The 19,044-nt window shown below is 48.9% G+C and overlaps 1 protein-coding gene across 1 annotated transcript in view; it reads right to left on the bottom strand.

Annotated features, from left to right (window-relative positions):
• Nucleotides 1-15,983, bottom strand: part of Arhgap40 (Rho GTPase activating protein 40) — a 37,150-nt gene extending 21,167 nt beyond the window's left edge. The window contains exons 1-2 of the mRNA XM_031373276.1: nt 15,742-15,983; nt 1,241-1,437 (exon numbers count right to left, since the gene is read on the bottom strand). Coding sequence (XP_031229136.1) covers nt 1,241-1,437; nt 15,742-15,983 — 439 coding nt within the window. The remainder of the gene's footprint in view (nt 1-1,240; nt 1,438-15,741) is intronic.
• Between the last annotated feature and the right edge of the window lie 3,061 nt (nt 15,984-19,044).

The raw sequence follows: 19,044 nt of genomic DNA, 5'->3' as shown, positions 1-19,044 counted from the left end.
CACACCCTCCTGACCCCCTCACTTGCCAAACAAGGAAGGATGGGGCATTGGGCACGTGGCCAGTTGCTCCAGATTCTAGCATGAAGGCTGAAGTGGGAGGGGCTGACGACGCCCTGGCCTCGTGGAAAGTGGATGCCGGCTGGCGGTATGTGAGCAACTGTTACGTTGATGTCAAGGCATGAGAATTACTACAGCAATGAGTAACACCGGCCGGAAGTCCAGGGGTTGTCAGAGCTCTGTAGGATAGAGGCAAGCTAGGATACTCTTTCTGAGCTCAGCAACTGGCTAAGCACAGATCACCTTGTAAGGTGCCGGAACAAAGAGTGTTCTAGAAAGAGGAGGCATCTAGGACAAAGGCAGTCACAGTCAGAAACAGCAAGGAGGCCTCGGGAGAGAAGAGCGTAGTAGAGTGACAGACTGGAGGATGAGGCAGAGACAGGCCCAGGCCAGTTCTGAGAAAGGCTTGTGGGCTAGGGGAAGTGTCATCCCACCAAGAAATGGGGTCTGCTTCCCCTCTCCTAGACTGTGGGTACACATAGGAAACACAGAGCAATGGTGGCTGTCTTGCATGGTTGGCTGGGAGCATCCACTGTGGCTCTTCCTTAGGGTTTACTCTTTAAACCCAGATGTCATGTAGTGAGGAGCCCTGGACCACACACAGAGGCCACGTGTAGGCAGTCTAGACCCAGGCCATAAGTATGGGAGGTAACATTTGCTCCCAGGCTCGTGGGTAAGAAGTCCTTTGAGATGGCAGAGCCAGATGGCCTTGGGCTCATCACTTAAGGAGATCCAGCTGAGCCCTGTCACCCCCAGAATAGTGAGACGTGTTAACAATGGCTTTTGATGCCGTTACAGGGACACGTGGCTGCTGGTACCCTGAGCAACATAGAAAGCTAAGAGTATTGTACAGAGTGCTTAGAATCTATGGAATGACATGTCCTCATAGCCTGTTTGCATTCTCTATTGTATCCCAGTATCTAAACACTTGGCCTGGCAGACAAGAGACAGTCGATAGATATTTCCTGAATTGGTTCATCAAATGGGAGACAGACCAATGGGCCTTATAGGACAATGGCATAGAAAACAGATGGCAGGGAGCTCAATGGAGAGACTATGGCAGTAATCCAAGCAAAGAACTCCTCTGTGCTCTAGCTCGTGTGTGGGCCCTAACACGTTGCTTCTCTTGGAATGAGGCCTGAACATCCAACTTGCCCCAGTTCACAGGCCCAGCTAGCCTCACCTTCTAGAAGCTGGCTTCTGCCTCCACCACAGTCCTCCTTCTTCACTTCACCCCTCTGTTGAGTCCGTTCCACCTCCATCCAGAAGCCATCCATGGACAAGCTCTCAGTCCAGGACAGCCGGGAGTGGGCGCAGTCAGCAGGGCGTGGCTTCAGAGAAAGCTGTTGCAGATTTGTGGGGCCCGTAGAGGGGCTAGGACTGTGCAAGTAACAGGAGGGAGGTGGTCAGGGCAACTCAGCTCTGGCTGTGCCAGGCCTGGGTCTGTCCTGAAGCTAGTGCAGCCCCAGATACTAGACACTGGCTCTCAGCACATTGACCTGTGACGTGTTCAGAATCCTCAGTCACAAGCAATGCTGCTAATGCCAAAGACAACTAAAGAGTCAGAGTTCTCCCTGGGCAAGGCCAACAGTCCTTGTTTTGTGTGACAGTCAATCTCAACTGTCAACCTGATAAGACCTAGAGTCACCCAGGAGACTGGCCTCTGCAGCCACAAGAGATGGAGTAGGGGTCCCAGTTCCAGACTGTCATGACCGAGACTGTGCAGTCTGGGAGCTCCTGCATCCTATTCTTGACCTTCCTTGTCCTTCCACACAACATGGAATGATTTTGCACTTGGTGCAGTCAGATAACTCCAGAGTGAGACAGAGTCCTGGTCCCACTAAATGACAGCCCAGGACTATCAATAAGCTTGGGCTGATATTTCTCTGCTCCCTTCAGAGCCAGAGGCTTCAGAGGCCTGGGCGCTAACAGTGTCTCAAATACTAACCCTGATACCCACCAGCCGTTGGACCTTTCACTGGCCCTATCAGGTGACAAGGAGGGACAATACCCCCAGATTCCTCAAATGAGAAGTGAGCATATCTAGAAAATTCTAGAACTGTTTGAGCTTAGTATTGATACCAGGCAAGATCCTTCCATATCTCTGGTCCCTCTAATGAAAACAATAAATGTCTTCAAGCTTTGAACTGTTCACATTAAAAAAACGAAACAAAACAAAAAACTCTAAATGCTCAATTTAAAGAAATTTATGAAGACGCTGCGTTTCTTTTCTTTTCTTTCTTTCTTTCTTTTTTTTTTTTTTTTTTTTTTTTTTTTTTGGTTTTTGAGACAGGGTTTCTCTGTATAGCCCTTGCTGTCCTGGAACTCACTCTGTACACCAGGCTGGCCTCGAACTCAGAAATCCACCTGCCTCTGCCTCCCAAGTGCTGGGATTAAAGGCATGCACCACCACTGCCCGGCTGAAGACGATGCTTTTCAAAGGCAGGAGAGCTCCGGCCACACAGGAAGAGGACTGGAGATCAGATCCCTAGCCCCTACATCACTGCTGGGCCTGGCACTCAGAAGGCAGAGACAGTGGGTCCCCAGGGCCAAGCTGGCTAACTAGACTAGCCAAATTAGCAAATTCTGGGTTCAAGTGAAAGAGCCTACCTCCTTTTATAAGGTAGAGAGCAAGCAACCAAGGCAGACAACCGCTGTGTCAACCTCTGACCTACACACACACATACAGTGTGCAAAGACACATCCCCACACAAATAAAAGCAAACAAACAGGCCCATACTATAAAACGGCAAAGGTTAAAAGCAGAAGGAACGTTGACTGGGATGTGGCTCAGTTATAGAGTGCTTGCTTGACATGTAAAGGGCTGTAGGTTCAGTCCCCGGCACAGAACACACACACATACACACATACACACACATGCACACACACACACACACACACACACACACACACACGCACATACACATACACACACGCACACACACACACACACACGCACACACACATACACACACACACTCACACATACACATGCACACACATGCACACACACGCACACGAACATGCACCCACACATACACACTCACACACACACGCACACACATGCACACACATGCACACACACGCACACACACGCACACGAACATACACCCACACATACACACACACACACATACACACGCACACACTTGCATACACACATGCACACACTCATGCACACACTCACACACATACACATACACATGCGCGCGCGCACACACACACACACACACACACACACACACAGAGGGGGGGGGAAATGAACCCAGGTTGGGCAAAGTTGGATGAGCAAGCGTTTACGAAGGCAATGATCTCAATGCTACTTTCAGATGAGGATGCATTCTGGGAAGGGGGAGACATTCAGAAGGAACTTACGACGGGAACTTTCATGCCTGTGCCTGCATGGGAACATAGCAAAATCCAAACCCAGCACCCACCCAAGTGATCAAGCTCTGACAGAAAACCGTGCACCTGGTGACATGGCGGGCCTCTTGTCTGGCCGTTTCCCATTAAGCACCTGGCGCTGCAGTTATGGTGTTTAGACTACCGCAGCTCACCTTCCTGAATTATGGAGGTAAGATCAGGAACTCAAGTCAGCTCCATAGATGCATGACCGTACACCCCATCCAGGGAGAGTGTGCATAGGAAATTTTCATTCCTGGTTTCATGTTCTGCTGACATCATACTGGGATTTTATTTTATTTTATTTTAACCAGGGTCTCATGTAGCACCAGTTGGCTTCAAACTCACTACATACAGTTAGTAGAGAATGGCCCTGAACTTCTGGAGTGTCGGAAGTACAGGTGTGCGCTACCGTGACATCCAGCTTCCACAGTGCTGAGGGTCAAACCCAGGGCCCAGTGCAGGCTGGATGAGCCCTAATGGAGCCTCACCCCCAGCTCCACCATCTTGGAATTCCAATCTTTCCTGCATAAAGACCTCCACACTCTTTTTTACACATGGCTTGTCCTACCTGTACCTCAGCCCAGGCCCCTGGCTGTGCCTCCCCTGTCACTGAGCTTCATCTGGAGGTGTCAACCGTTCCACCCCTAAACACACTCAAGTGTGACAAAGGGTGAGTGTTTCCGGGCCAACCATTTTCTCCCAGCAGCAATGTCCTAACTGGAGATCAATTCCCAGTTAAAAATAAAATTGGCTACCGTGCTGGTTGTGCTTTTCCAGATGGCTGGAGCCCTTCCTCCCGGGAGGAGTCTGTTTGCATCTCCTGCTGGCACCCGGCTCTGCTCTTAGCTGCCTCTAGTAGCATTGAAAAATTCCCCAGGTGCATCCGCGTGTTTTCCTGACACTTGGAAAACTGGAACAATGAAGCCGAAACAAGGGCCACTCCGTGCCACCTTTCGCTAGCTAAGCGGCGAGAGTGGAACAGTCATCCCATGGTGCATTTTCTGGGGAGGTCAGAGAGGGCAGGGGAAAACGTGAGAAGAAACCACCGTGCACCAACAGTTTCTGAGATCTCACCAGGCTGTGCGGCCATGAGTCCCATTTTAGCTAGAAGCGGCACGTTTAGCCCAATCACGGAATTTGCGTGGAGCCTCCCAACAAGCCTGGGTTTGATGCCAGTGCCTTGGCGCTGAACGGAGTGCACAAGCATGCAAAGCTTGTCTCCTTTCCGGCTCCCGTGCCCGGGTAAAACATTACTGCGCATGCGCACACACCTAACTCGCAGACCCAGTAAAATTTCAAGTTGATATATCAGCTCCATATAGGGGACACAATTTTCCCCAATGTACAGACAAGGAAATATTTCCAGAGAGATAAGGGGAGTCACTCAAGACTTTTCCAGTAAGCAAAGAACAGAGCCAGAAGAACCTAATACCAGGTGTCAGGCTCAAAAGCTCTTGATGTGTGGTATGTACGCACATATATACTGTGTATATGTCCATGATCCTGTGTGGACGTATGATGTGGAGTTCTGCCTCGGTCAATTTCCACATTATTATTATTATCATTATTATTATTATCATTATTATTATTATTATTATTATTATTATTATTGTTATTATTATTATGGCTTTTGGTGACAGGGTAGCCCTGTGTATCTGAATTCAGAGATCTGCCTGCCTCTGCCTCCTGAGCCTTGGATTAAAGGTGTGCACTACCATGCTCAGTGTCCACCTTATGGTTTGAAACAGGGTCATCCGTTGAGCCTGAAGCTCACTGGTCCAGCTAAGTTGGTTGGTCACTGAGCCCCCCAGGGATGCACCTGGCTCTGTCTGTCCATTACAGATGCAGTTGAACTGGTGCTGGGTGCCGGGGATTGAACTCAAGGCCTCCTTGTGTGGCAAGTACTTTATCTTCTGAGATATCCCCTGGCTCTTAATAGCTGCACTAGATGGTTTAGGGGCCCTGGGTGTTGATGAGGGGATCTGAGTACATTGGCTGCCCCACAGCAAAGCCATTCTTCTAAGTTCCCTATGGCACTTTCTTTTTCTCCAATGGTCCGGGGTGAGGTAGGGGACCCTAGAGGTTTTTGGTGGCAGTCCAACCTCACCCTATGTGATATGGTGGATATGTCTTTCACTCCCTGGCCTGCTTTTTGAAACTGTAAAATGCAGCCATGAAAATGCAGGTGTTTTGTGCTGCAATCTTACCAGTTGACAGGGGCAAAGGCCTCCACCGGAGAGCAGGGCAGAGCTTCAGAAACATGCAAAAAGAGCCCACGGAAGGGAGGGAGAAACTCCTCAGAGGCCAAGGTCAACATGACCCAGGGACCAAGAATGTGGCACAACCTGGTGAGCAGGACCTGGTAGAGGTGTGGCTGGGCTCCTTGCCAGAAGCCACTAAGACTGGAGCAGGACAGGTGGTTCAGCCTGGCATGCTGGGAGCAAGAGCGGATGCTGTAGGAACAGACACAGCAGCAGAGCCATTGTCCTTGCCATAGATGTCAGAGGACATTGACATAAGAAATAGGCTCTTGTCACTAACATAGCTGGTGTGGCTATAGTGGCGGCTGACCCTAACACAGCCCCTCCACCCCAGCGAACTGGCGAGGCTCTGCTCTGAACCCCACAGTGTGGTCCCCAACCTGGCACTGGGAGATCTCGTTTGTAATGAGGGCCATCCCTTGCATTAGGACTGTTTAATAGCATCTCTGGCCTCTGTCCAACTGAGAGCATCCCTCTGTTGGGACAACCAGAATGTTTCAAACGTTGTCCAGGGAACAATCACACAGCATTGTGAATGGGGACACTCCCCATTCACCCAGGTCAATTCAGTCAGTCTGCACGACTTTCCGTAGTTATTATCCCATCTTGCAGATGAGAAAGCAGAGGTACAGAACAAGAGGGTAGTTCATGCAAGGCTTCCTGCCAAGCCAGGGCAGCCCAGGCATCCTAACTCCTTAGACTACATTCTCCAGCACTAGGCAAGTTCCCTGTGCACCTTTCCTGTTAGGTGCGGCTTCTCTTTCATTGGCTGGATACAGCACCTGGATGGAGAGGGACTGCCACCCTCCTGCAGTGCCCATCTTGGCTCTATCAGCTGAAATCCCTGTCCCCGTCACAGCAGGCATAGGGCCACTGGTCTGTTTGGGAGCCTCCTCCTGTCTCATAATTGCTGTTATGCAATGCTATGTTGGGGACTGAGACAGGTCCCAATGGGGTATGCTGGGAACACAACAGGCTGTCACAGCCTTTGGCCTTTGGGTAAGCCCTGTAGAGCCTAGGTTAGATAAGCTAACCTCAGCCAAACTCAGACACTCGAACAAGAACAAGCAGTTGTAGATTTTAGAAATGACTGATGGTTGAGCTCGGGATCCTTTGTTATGCAGCAGTAGCAGACTGATACAATATACTGCTGAGCAACCACACAACTCTACCAAGAGGGGCAGGAGCCTACATTTTCCCACTCACACACATTCTCAGATGCCATACGCATGCCACCAGCAGTGTGTACATGTCACGTGTTCCCATTTCCAACACTAATGAGTGACTCAAGTTTAAAGAAGGGTAGGCACCAGGCCTCTGAGAACAGAGACATAGCTATCGATAGTGATCTCAGGACACAGCCATGTGCACATGGCTGGGACAGGGAACCTTGGGTGCATACCCTTCCATGAGCATGTACACAGACATGCACTGTCAGGACTTAGCCTAGGACCATGGTATGAATGGCATACCTGTGGAAGCACATCCTTATTACACAATGCATGGCGCACAGTCTAAACTGTATCGCACAGTGCACAGCCTGCGCATCGGACATGCTGTACTGCCGTCCGTGAGGCCATGTGCATGTGGGAAGGGTAGGGGAACGAGAGGTTGGTTATAAAGGCTGCAAATGTTTGTGTATCACCTGACAGCCTCCTCGAAGCCCTGGAAGGCAGTAAGCAGCTTTCCTTTTAACAAAACAATAAAAACAAAATGTGACTCAGCCAGTGTACTCATTCTTTGAATTATAATGGTGATCACTGGGCTGATGGAGCTCAAGCAGAATGCTTGCCTAGCCTGAACAAAGCCTTGGGTACACACGCATGAATGCACACACACACACACACACACACACACACACACACACAAAACATATACACATGCATCACACACATATGCAACACCCACTCATGCACACACATGCACACACAGGCACTCATTCATGAATGCACACACACAGACACACACAGACACATGTACACACACACAGTATTCATCTGTCCCTGCCTACATCTCCTGTTCCTTCACACTGTAGGACAGATGGAACCTTCTTTTCTTAAATAGCTCTTGTTGGAGACCTTGTCATAAAGAAAAAAGGAGCTCCCGTGGTATGGAGATGTGTGCAGGACACTTGGGGAGTGGGAACCCATTGCCCAGCTGTAACTCTGTGAGCTCTCAGCACACATGGAAGCTTCCAGATGAGAAAGCAACACCACAGTGGAGGCTATCATAAACAAAAGCTAGGTGCCAGATTCAGAGATGCCTGTTTGAAATGTCAAATGGCTCCCCATTAAAATTTCATATTGGTTACACGCCAAAATATTCTGGAAATACCTGGTGAAAGATGAGATGTATCATTAACCACGTTAAGCAGACCCCACACCCCAAATCCCACCAAAGTCTTCCCTGTGGCCTGTTGTGTTTTCTTGATGGCCCAACCAACCCATGGGGCCCTGGCAGTCATGGCTGTCTTTGGGGAAGGAGATTAGGGAGAACTTTTAAAATCTCTGAGAGGAACTGGAGATGGTTCTGTGAGGAACATGCTTGCAGTACAAGTACGAGGACCTGAGTTTGGGTCCCCAGAACCCAGGAAAAAGCCCGACATGGTGCACACATATGGAACCCTAGCATTGGATCAGGGCACATGGAGAGACAGACCCCAGAGCTTGCTGACAGATAAGCTAGCCAAACGGCTAGCTCGTGGTAGAACCCAAGAGAGGAAGACACCTGGTGTTAACTTCTGGCCTCCATACGGGAGCACGTCCGTGCAATTACTCCTAGACACACGAGTGCACACACGAAACACACACACATGCAAACACCACGCACGCTCGGGTTTTGTTTGTTTGTTGTTAAGAAAAAGAATCTCCATGATTTGTAGGTTTTTCTCTCCAGACAGTGACATGCTTGGAGATGACCAAGAGTGATGAGTTAGTGGCTCTTAGGTCTTACAGGGGCCACCCTTGTTTCCAAAACACCCTCTCTACAAATCAGCCTGAAACCAGTATTAAGGTGAGAAAAGCACCAGCTGCCTGCCTTCTTTGGACCAGCTTGGAACCCTTACCTTGTCACAAAGGCCTTCATCGTAAGGTTTTTATCTTTCACCATTTCCCTGGGATATTCAAGAGCTCAAGAGGCAGACTGTCAGGGCTGGGGGTGGCTCAAAGGATAAGTGCAACTTGAGGACCTGAGTTTGGAGCCCCAGCACCTACCAAAAAAACAGGTGCAGTACTTTGTGTCTGTAATCCTGGTTCTGGGGGAAGGTTGGGGATGGGAGGATCCCAGAGGCTCGTTGGCTCTCGGTCCAGCTGAAATGGTGAGCTTAATCTAGTGAAAGACTGCCGTGTTAAAAAATGAGGCAGAGAGCAATACAAGAAGAAACCTCAAGTGAAACCCAACTCCACACCCAGATGCACAGGGAGACATGCACCACACACACACACATACACAAGTGCACACAGATGCATACACATATACACCACATAGGCATACACACACACACACACACACACACACACACACATACACACACGCATACACCACATACACAGTAAACAAATAAATATAATCAAAAATTAGATGACAGTGCCTTATCTAATTTAGAAAGAGTTTCCAGAAATCAGGAATAAAATATCAATAGGCTGGGAAAGTTGACGTATTCTACGCACTATGGAAAGGAGGTACCAGTGCCCTCTTTGAAAGGATGCAGAACCCACAATAACCAGGAAAATGTCCCTTTTAGCTGGTGAAATATTTCACCCACCAGAATGACAAGCAGCTGAGGAAATCCTCATGCCTGCCATGAGTGTGAGTCACAGCAAAGGCATTCCATTCTCACACTCCATGCGTGGCTGCTGAGGAGCTGGTAGAGTCACAGATGCCTGAGGAAGGGTATGTAAACAGGGTCCACACTGCAGACAGGATGAAGATCCCAGGGCAGTGATGGGCAGCACCCTGGGGGACCAGGCTTCGGCCTTAGTGCTTCTGCCCAGCTGTGTCCCACAGTGGAGATCCCCAAGGATGTTCACGTGGATGACAACCACTTTCAGAGTGACACAGCACCAAGGGGCGGGCTTGGAGAAGAGGGGGCTTTTATAAGGAAGGTGTGGACTCAGAACTCTAAATTAAACTATCTAAGGCTGCAGGAAGCCAGGGGGGCTGGATCTGCTGTTCCCATGGGAACAGACATCTCCAAGCGTGCTCCCTTTGACTGCTGATAGCCAAGGTGCATTGTTCATTTCCTGTGCATCAGGCACTGTGCCAAGCATAGACTCCATTTTACCCTTACAGTGACCCATGCAGGCCCTGCTGGTCACAACCATTTAAAGCCAAGACTCCGAGAGGTTGAGTCATGTCCCTCAGAGGCCCACAGCTGGCATGTGCTGAAGGCACTGAGATGTATGCTGACTTTATCACTTCCACTGCACACTTGTGATTCATTCCGATCTTGCATCTGCAGACATATCTGGAGGTTAGTTGACCCTGACCTCAATGGCAGAGACCTGAGGTGCAGGTGACTGAAGTATGAGCTGAGGATGTTAAGGGTGATTTGGCTCATGAGTGACTTGGGTGTCATCAGCAGGGTACCTAGCTATTATTGATGGAGAGAATCTAATAGTCACTCTAGGATCTAAATGGGTCTTCCTGCCTCTCAGCTCCAGCTTGAAAACCCTGCCAGGGACTGAATATGAGAAAAACCGTTCAACCTATAGACAGTGAGCTTAGAGATGCAAATGATGGGGCTGGAGATGCAGCTCAGTTGGCAGAAGGCTTGCTTTGAGGGCACTGTCAGATCCCGAACACCACATAAATGGTGTACTGCTGTGCACACCTGTAATCCCAGTGCTCTGAGGCAGGAGGATTACAATCCTCCTACATTCTGAGTTTAAGCCAGCCTGGACAGCATGAGACATTGTCTCAAAAGACAAATAGACAGACAGACAGATAGACAGACAGACATACAGACACACACACACACACATACACACACACCAAGAACTTTACTTGGATTCAATTAACAAAAACTAAAAAGTACAATAACTTACCATCAAGAATGTTCCAGGTGGTGGCACATGCCTTTAATCCAAGCATTCTAGAGGCAGAGGCCAGCAGATAGATCTCTGAGTTCAAAGCTAGGTCTACAGAGTGAGTTCCAGGATACCCACAGCTACATAGTGAGACCCTGTCTTAAAAAAATAACAATAATACCAAGAAGTGGGGCCAGGGAAATGGTATAGGGTAGAGAAGCTTGCTGTGCAAGCTTCATGACCTGAATTCGATTCTCAGGACCCACAGAAATGTGGAAAGACAGAACCAACTCCACAGTTTTCCTTTCAGCCCACATGTGTTACGATAAATAGCATGTGCCATTAGAAAACCAGACAGACAAACAACGCCCCTAACTGAAATACTCATTTAAAAAACAAGAATGCCAAGAGTATAAAGAATCAAGTTCATGACCTCCTGAGATGGTTAGGGACACAGCTTGCTTGGAGCCCCCCTGAGGACATATATCAATGTTCTCAAAGTTTACATTGCCAGGTCAGGGTTCCCTGTGGAGGGAATTTGTCACAGGGAGAATTCTTCAGAGATATAGCATGAGAGCATTGCAGGACACCTCAGAGCAGCACCCCCAAAAAACAGGAAAAGGACCCCAAATTCCCCTCAGAGGAGGCCACTAAACAAGGCTCAAGAGGAGCAGCCAGGCAGCCGTGGAGAGGCAACGTCAACCAGTCTCCAGTAGCTGTCCTCAGGTGAGAAAGGCTGTTCTTTGGTTACATGCACTTAGAACATGAAAGGACCATATATAATGTCTTAGTTATGTAATGAAGCTTCATGCCATTGTGATAAAACCTCTGAGAAAAGCGACTTGAGGATGGAAGTCGTTCCTTTGGCTCAGAGTGGGAGGAAGTAGTCGCTGATGGTGGGGCAGTCAAGACCACACGCACTTGGTTACATTAAATCTGCGACCAGGAAGTGGAGTGATGGATATTTGTGCTCAGCTTGAGTCTTTTTATATCTGTCATCTGTCTGTCTGTCTATCTATCTATCTATCTATCTATCTATCTATCTATCTATCTATCTATCTATTTCAAGACAGGGTCTCACTATGTAATACTGACTGACCTGGAACTCTCTATGGAGACCAGACTGGCCCTGAACTCACAGAGATCTCCCTACCTCTGCATCCCGAGTGCTGGGGTTAAAGGTGTATGTACCCAAGATAGTTTCTTCTACTTGATGTTGTCCAGGGTGCCTGCCTCCTCTTTAGGGTAGGTCTTCACCCCTAATCAAGACAGCCCTGCAGAGGCATGCTTAGAGGAATGTAATCTAAACAACCTCTCATAGTTGTGATGAGGTTTGTCTCCTATAACAGATCCTGCCAAGTTGACAACATGCACCATCGCATAGACATTTTACATATACATTTACATATAAATATACATATGTGTATATTTACAAAGCATAATATCCTACAGGATGTGCACTGAACCATTCTTGGTGACTGGGTTGGAGGTAGGAAAGATAGGTGAATTTTGTTTCTAATATTTTTTTTTCACAGTAAACATTGCTTTCTCGTGGCAGTCAGTACAAGTCAATAAATACTGGTACCCAAAGAAGTCAAAGTTACTCAGCACATCCCTGGTCCACAGAGAGCTGGATGAACTGATGATGTAATGGTTAGGACTGCAGAAGTGCATCCTGTACTTGGGAAATGAAGCCATGACCACAGATATACAGCCTAAGCTGTCCCCCACTGTGAAACTATGGAGGCTTTCAACCAGAGGGCACTGGCTGCCTGTCCTTCGGATGCACTGGCTCGTGCTATCCCCAGAACAGCTTGTGTTTCCCTGGTTTTGAAGCATTGATGGTCCTCTCACAAAATCTAGGCCAGAGTCAGCAGATGCTGCAGCAGCTTGGCTCAGCTACCGCTCACCAACCACGATGAGTGGCTGCCAGGAACAAAGTCACCACATGGCTGTGGCCACTGAGGTGGCTCAGCCGGTAAAGACACTTGCCACCCAACCTGACAATCTGAGTTCCATCTCTAGGTCTCCCAGGGTGGGAGGAGAGAGCCAGCTCTTGCAAACTGTCCTCTGATAACTCACACACACAAAGTAAGTAAGTGTAATGTAAATATTTGCTAGTTACCATGTGGGAGATGGAACTTCCCTTGCAATTTTGTGTAGCTAACAGAAAATATATTTCTACGGAGGAGTGGAAAGAGATCCAGCCAAAGCCACCTTGCTCAGATGGGACTTTAAGGCTCCTCCCAAGATCAACACTGTAATGTTGCACAGTTTTTACGATTCTGTGCCTTGGCCCTGTTCACTTTATAGGAAATCCTACTAGACGGAACCGCTGACTTTTGCCACACCCCAATGCAAACCTTTCTGTCTTCCTCCCAGTCTACCTGTTTGACCTTCCACCTCCCTGCCCACCTGGAACTTCACAAAGCAGCAGTGAGATTTAATTCATCGAATGACTATTTCCCCAACCATCTGAGGGGCCATCCCTGGACTGCCACATTCAGACACTGAGGGGAGCCATGCCGAATGGAGCGTGGCCTGGAGGTTGTGGCCTCGATGGAATTTTCTGGATAAATAAATGACCCAGTGAATGCCTGGTGAGAGGAATAGTCTCGGTAGTGGGAGACTTGACACGGTGACTTGTGGATGGTATAGAATGCCGAGCCTAGGGGGGACACAGCCACACCATCCCAGGGAAGAGGTTTTCAGTTGGGGAACAGTGAACCTCATTCTCAACAGAGACTCTGCTACTCAGTGTTCATAGCGGGAGTTCACTGTAAAGTACCCGCCGGTCATATACTTAATATCATTTTAATGAACAAAGCTGTTCGGTATAGTGTACATAAGAGGACATGTTTTCCATGGTAACTTATTTTCAGTTTTATTTGTGTGAATGTATATGTGTGTATGGGTATGTGTGAATGTGTGTGTATGTCTATGTATGAGTATGTTGTGTGTGTATGTGTGTGTATGGGTATGTATGTGTATATGTGTATATGGGTGTGTGAACGTCTGTGTATAGGTATGTATATGTGTGTGTATGGGTATGTGTGTATGTATATGTCTGTGTATGTGTGTGTATGTGTGTGGGTATGTGTGAATGGGTGTATGTGTATGTGTGTGTGGATATGTGTGTGTCTGTCTGTGTGTGTATATGGGTGTGTGAGTGTCTGTGTATGGGTATGTGTGTGTGTATGGGTATATGGGTATGTGTGTGTGTGTGTGTGTGTGTGTGTGTGTGGTGTGGTGTGTACATGGGTGTAAACGGATGTGCTCACCTTTGCAGGCCAAAAGTGGCCCTTTGCATTGGTTTCTGCCTCTAATTCTTGAGAACAGCATCTCTTGCAGGATCTGCAGCTCCCATATAGACTGCCTGGCTGATGAGAGATTCACCTGGCTTCACACAGCCCTCACTCTAGCTCTGGGGTTAGAGGTGCACAGCACTGCACTTGGCTTTTACCCAAATGCTTTGGATCTGAACTCAGGTCCTCGCGTTTGCACGGCAAGCACTTCACCCACTAAACCATCTCGTTGGCCCCTTCACCAGGATTTTCTTAAAACACTTAAAAAACTGTAACAATGCTGGGCATGGTGACCTCTCCCTGGGGAGGCTGATGCACAAGGATGAGGTCCCAAACACAGTACAAATAAAACGTAAGACAACGCTTGCAGTAACCCTGTTGTTTGGAAAGCTGCTGTTCCGAAAGAGAGCACACAGCTTTTGTTCCCCTTGTAAGTGAACAAAGGGGAGGCTATGAAATTTCACACTCTTAAAGGATCATTCATTTGTTCATCCAGCCACAGTCACTGAGCACATTCAGTGGCCAAACTTTCTCACAGTTGGATCAGTATTAATAGACTCAGGGGATTAAGGCAGGGGTGGGATTAAGAAGAGCCACCTTAGTAGACAGGTTGTTAGGTAGGTTAATAGAAATTATTGATAGGTCGATAGAGGAATGGACAGACAGATGGATTGCATAGATAGATGGGTAGGATTGATAGGTAAGGGATGGCTAGTGACATAGTAGTAGATAAGAACAATGGGACGAATGTATAGATGGGATGAATGCATAGATACATAGAATAATGATGGCCCTTCAAAGATGTCTGCATTTAATCCCCAAAATTTGTGACTCTGTCCTGGTGGGGGGCCGGGGAAGAGACTTTACAGATATGGCTGTGATTGTTCAGGCCCTCAAGATGAGGGAGAGCCCGGATCACTTGAGTGGGCCAAGGCCATCTCTGATGTCACCCTGTTAGTGGCAGAGGCAGGCAGGAGAGGCAATGGGGATGGAAGGGAAGGTCATAGCCAAGAGTCGAAGGTGCTCAATGGTGGCACTGTAGATGGGGAAGGCTATGAGCCAAGAGACGTGTGGGTCCTTGGCATCTGGGAAAGGAAGCCAGGTCCCCTGAGAGCCTGAGAGTGGAGAAAGAGCCCTTGGTTTGGGGACTCCCAGCACACTGGACTCAAAGATAGTAACTGCTGTTTGATGACTCTGAACAGAAGTAGCAGGAAGCCAACAAATCTGACAGACTGACCGGGGCAAAGTGGACAGACAAACAGGTTTCACCTGTTGAGCCCATTTCCCTCTGATGGGACAGAGCCCCCACACTTCCCCCACAGGTGCTCAAGGAACGTGCTATGTGGCACAAGATCTATCTGCATGAGCACCGCTCCCTGACAGAGCCTTACATCGCCCCCTCTGAGAGCACCAACTCCACCTCCTGAATCTCTTCCTGGGGAAGGACCACATCCAGTCTCCAGGTGTTCAAGCCGAAATGTGTATGGCAGGAGCTGTCATACCTGTAATTATCCATCTAAGAATGGATTTGCCCAAGCTAGTCTTCAGGATCGATTAGAATTGTTAAGAATCAGGACCAGCCTAAAGGTGCTCTTGTCTCACGGAACTATTGTGAAGACTGAAGTGGCACCTGTTCCCAACACACAGCAGATCAAATCCTCCCTCCGCCACCCTTAACACCGGTACCTGCAGCCCAGGTGGGCCCATCGCCCCGGCTGCCTGGAGATGCGTGCTCTTGGGATCCGGGGACAGGGTGAGGCCAGAGGAGACAGGGCCAGACCCTCCATCTGGGCGGCAGGGAGAAGGGACAGCTCTGTTATGGACAGGCACACACAGCTACTAATGCTGCCTCTGGGACTGAATGAATCACCGTGAGAGTCGGAGGAAGGTGGCAGGGCCTGTGGCACACCCTTCCAAGACACCCCCATATCGAGGTGGGGCTGACTCAGCCAGAACCGCCTACAGGTAGGTATGCATGATCACACACTCCTTGGCCCCTAGCCAAAATAGAAATGCCACACACACACACACACACACATACACACAAAAGAAGACATGAATTAAGCATGTTACACATGATTATAATCCCAGAAGTTAGAAGGTAATGAAAGAGGGTCATGAGTTCAAGGCCAGCCTGGGCTGCAGAGATGGCTCAACAGTTAAGAACACTGGCTGTTCTTGCAGAGGACTGAGCTTCGATTCTCCCAGCACCTGCATGGCAACTCACAACCATCCGTAACTCCAGTTCCAGGTGATTCAAATGTCCTCTTCAGGCCTGTGTGGGCTTTATATGCATATGGTACAGACATATATGCAGGCAAAATAGCCATATACATTATTTTGTAATTCTAAAAGAAAAAGAAAGATTGAAAAAACAAATCAACCAGCTAACACACTTGCACCAGACCTAAAACACACTCTCATTTCCCACAGTCTTCCCAAAACAAAACCAAAAGGAATAAATAAAACTAGTGACTGATGGAGACCTGGGCCTTGCCTTGGCTTAGTCCCTTCCCATAAGTCTCCGGGAGCTGTAGTCCTACATCATGGAAAAAGGGACCACGGGAGCTCTAATTTGTAGGCAGTCCTCGCTGCCTCAGCCAGACCATGCGGATGAACAACTGACCACCTTCCCAGCACTCCACCCTCAGAAGGAGACAAAAGAACCCCATCCCAGGAACAGGGAGGAGATGGGGTCTGACTGCTGCTGAAGCTCCTTCTGGTGTATAGAGTGAATCTGCATGGAGGACATGTGTGAAGCTGGAGCACAATGAAGGTTCATGGAGCTTTGGGTGAGGAACACAGTAGGTGCTCACTGAAGGATGGGCAAATAGGTGGGTGGGCAGGGGGTGGGTAGATGGACACACATGTGGATAGACAGAGAGATGGATAGACAGACAGATGGATGAAGAATGAGGGGTGGGATGAGAACATGGTTGAATAAGGGGCCAGAGAGGTACACATTGGTTAAGAGAACATCTGCTCTTCTGTGGGCTGCAATTGCAGTTCCCAAGGCTCACACTGATAGGCCCACAACCACCTTCAACTCCAGTTCCAGGGAATCCAATGCCCTCTTCTGACCAGCTTGGGCACCTGCCCATGCATGGTGTACATATGTGTACTGTCTGTCTCTCTGTCTCTCTCTGTCTCTCTGTCTGTCTGTCTATCTCTCTCTCTTTCTCTCTCTTTCTGTGACACACACACACCTTAAGAAAATGGCTGAGTAAGAAGGATAACTGGGAGGACCTTTAAGAGAGAGCATGGGTGGCTGGTGGACAGATGGAAGGGTGAGGAGAGAATGTCACTGTGTGGGAATGGGAGACAGCAGGCCTGGGTGAAATGATAACTCAGCGAGCCACTAATGCAGAAACGAATGCCAAGTGAGGAATCTAGGGCCCAGCTAAATGACTAACCTAGAACCACAAAGCCAGCTGCTGGGAGAAAGCAAGAGTGAGCAATCAGCCCGGATCCTGCACGAGAGGCTCTGAGCCTCTGTCAGGAAGCCACCTCCCAGCTTCCTGGAGAGTTGTGTGTCTTCAGAATGAAGCCTGGAGGTGGGAGTGTGCCCCACCTCGGCACCCCTGGCGACATTCCTCAGTCCCATGGCCCTGTCACTGGAGTATCGGCCAGGCCGGCTAGGTCACAGTGGTGACTCAGACCTGTGGGCCCTGTACCTGGCAGCCTGCCAACACCACCCTTAGGCAACCTGAGATCTGAACAACCCTCTTTCTACTGAACTCCTTCTGTGGCCCTCACACCAGGAGGCCCCAGAGACCATGTTCTGGGCTCAGAATCTGTTCCATATCTCTGTGCCCATTACACAGTGCATTACCTAGGACAATGCTATTCCATTCTGTGAAGTATACTGGTGCCTCATCCAGAGGGCTACCCTCAGCTTTCCCACTAAGCTCTGTGACTTTTGGCAAATGCCTTAACTGCTTTGGTTCATGGTTTTAGAGTTAAAATGAAAGCATTACATATTCTGAGAGGCAGTGGTAAGGACCCAGAGAAACCCACAGCAAACACTTTAATTGTCCCTGGCCTATGTGAGACATAGCATCTCTTGTTTCCAGGGGCCTGACTTATTTTAAATTTTAATTTATTTCTATATGAGTATTCTGCGTGAATATATGGTTTGTGGCAGAAAAGGGCATCAGATCTCATTACAGATGGTTGTGAGCCACCATGTGGTTGCTGGGAATCGAACTCAGGACCTTTGGAAGAGCAGCCAGTGCTCTTAACCGCTGAACAATCTCTCAAAACCCCCTGATGTTTTTTTGTTTGTTTAATGAAAATGTATAGGCCACTTACAAAGTGCCAGCCAAGCTCTGTCCTCAGAGCCCTGCATGGGTGTCCCTCCATGCCGATTAAAGTCCTAACCCCCAGGATATGAGGATGTGACTGTATGTGGACACAGGGTGTTGACAGAGGAAATCAAACAAAAATAAGCCGTTAGAGCTGGCTCCGGGTCAACATTAGCAGGGTCCTGGTACAGAGGGTGAATCTGGGAGACAGCATGCAGACAGACATCCAGGGAGACTGTGAGGAGACAGGCTTGATGGCATTTCCTCAGGCTAAGGAAGCAAGCCACAGTCACCAAATGTTGAGGAGTCTGGGGTGGCGAGGGGGTCTCTGACACAAGGCCTTCAGTGGGGTCAGCATGGAGAGCACTCACCTCACACTGCTGAGCTTCTGCCATTCAGAGATACTGCCTGCTGCTGGTCAAGGACCCCTGCCCCCGGAGCATGTTCCCTGCAGGATGGCTCTCTCTAAGGGACTGTGTTGGCTCTGTAGATGAGGACATAAAGCTCAAAGCAATGGTAGGGAGATGTGGGGGGGAGCACACCCTTGGTGCCACCCTCCGTGAGAAGACTTGGGAACTTCTGCAAGCTGCACTGTAGGGTTGTTTCATACACACCACAACGTGCTCTGAACCTTCTGCAACATTTCCACGCAAGGGCAGGCTTATGGGTGAAGTACAGGCATAGT

Source organism: Mastomys coucha, unplaced genomic scaffold (assembly GCF_008632895.1).
Source record: "Mastomys coucha isolate ucsf_1 unplaced genomic scaffold, UCSF_Mcou_1 pScaffold15, whole genome shotgun sequence".
Classification (NCBI taxonomy): domain Eukaryota; kingdom Metazoa; phylum Chordata; class Mammalia; order Rodentia; family Muridae; genus Mastomys; species Mastomys coucha.
This window is presented reverse-complemented; position numbering and strand designations above follow the sequence as displayed.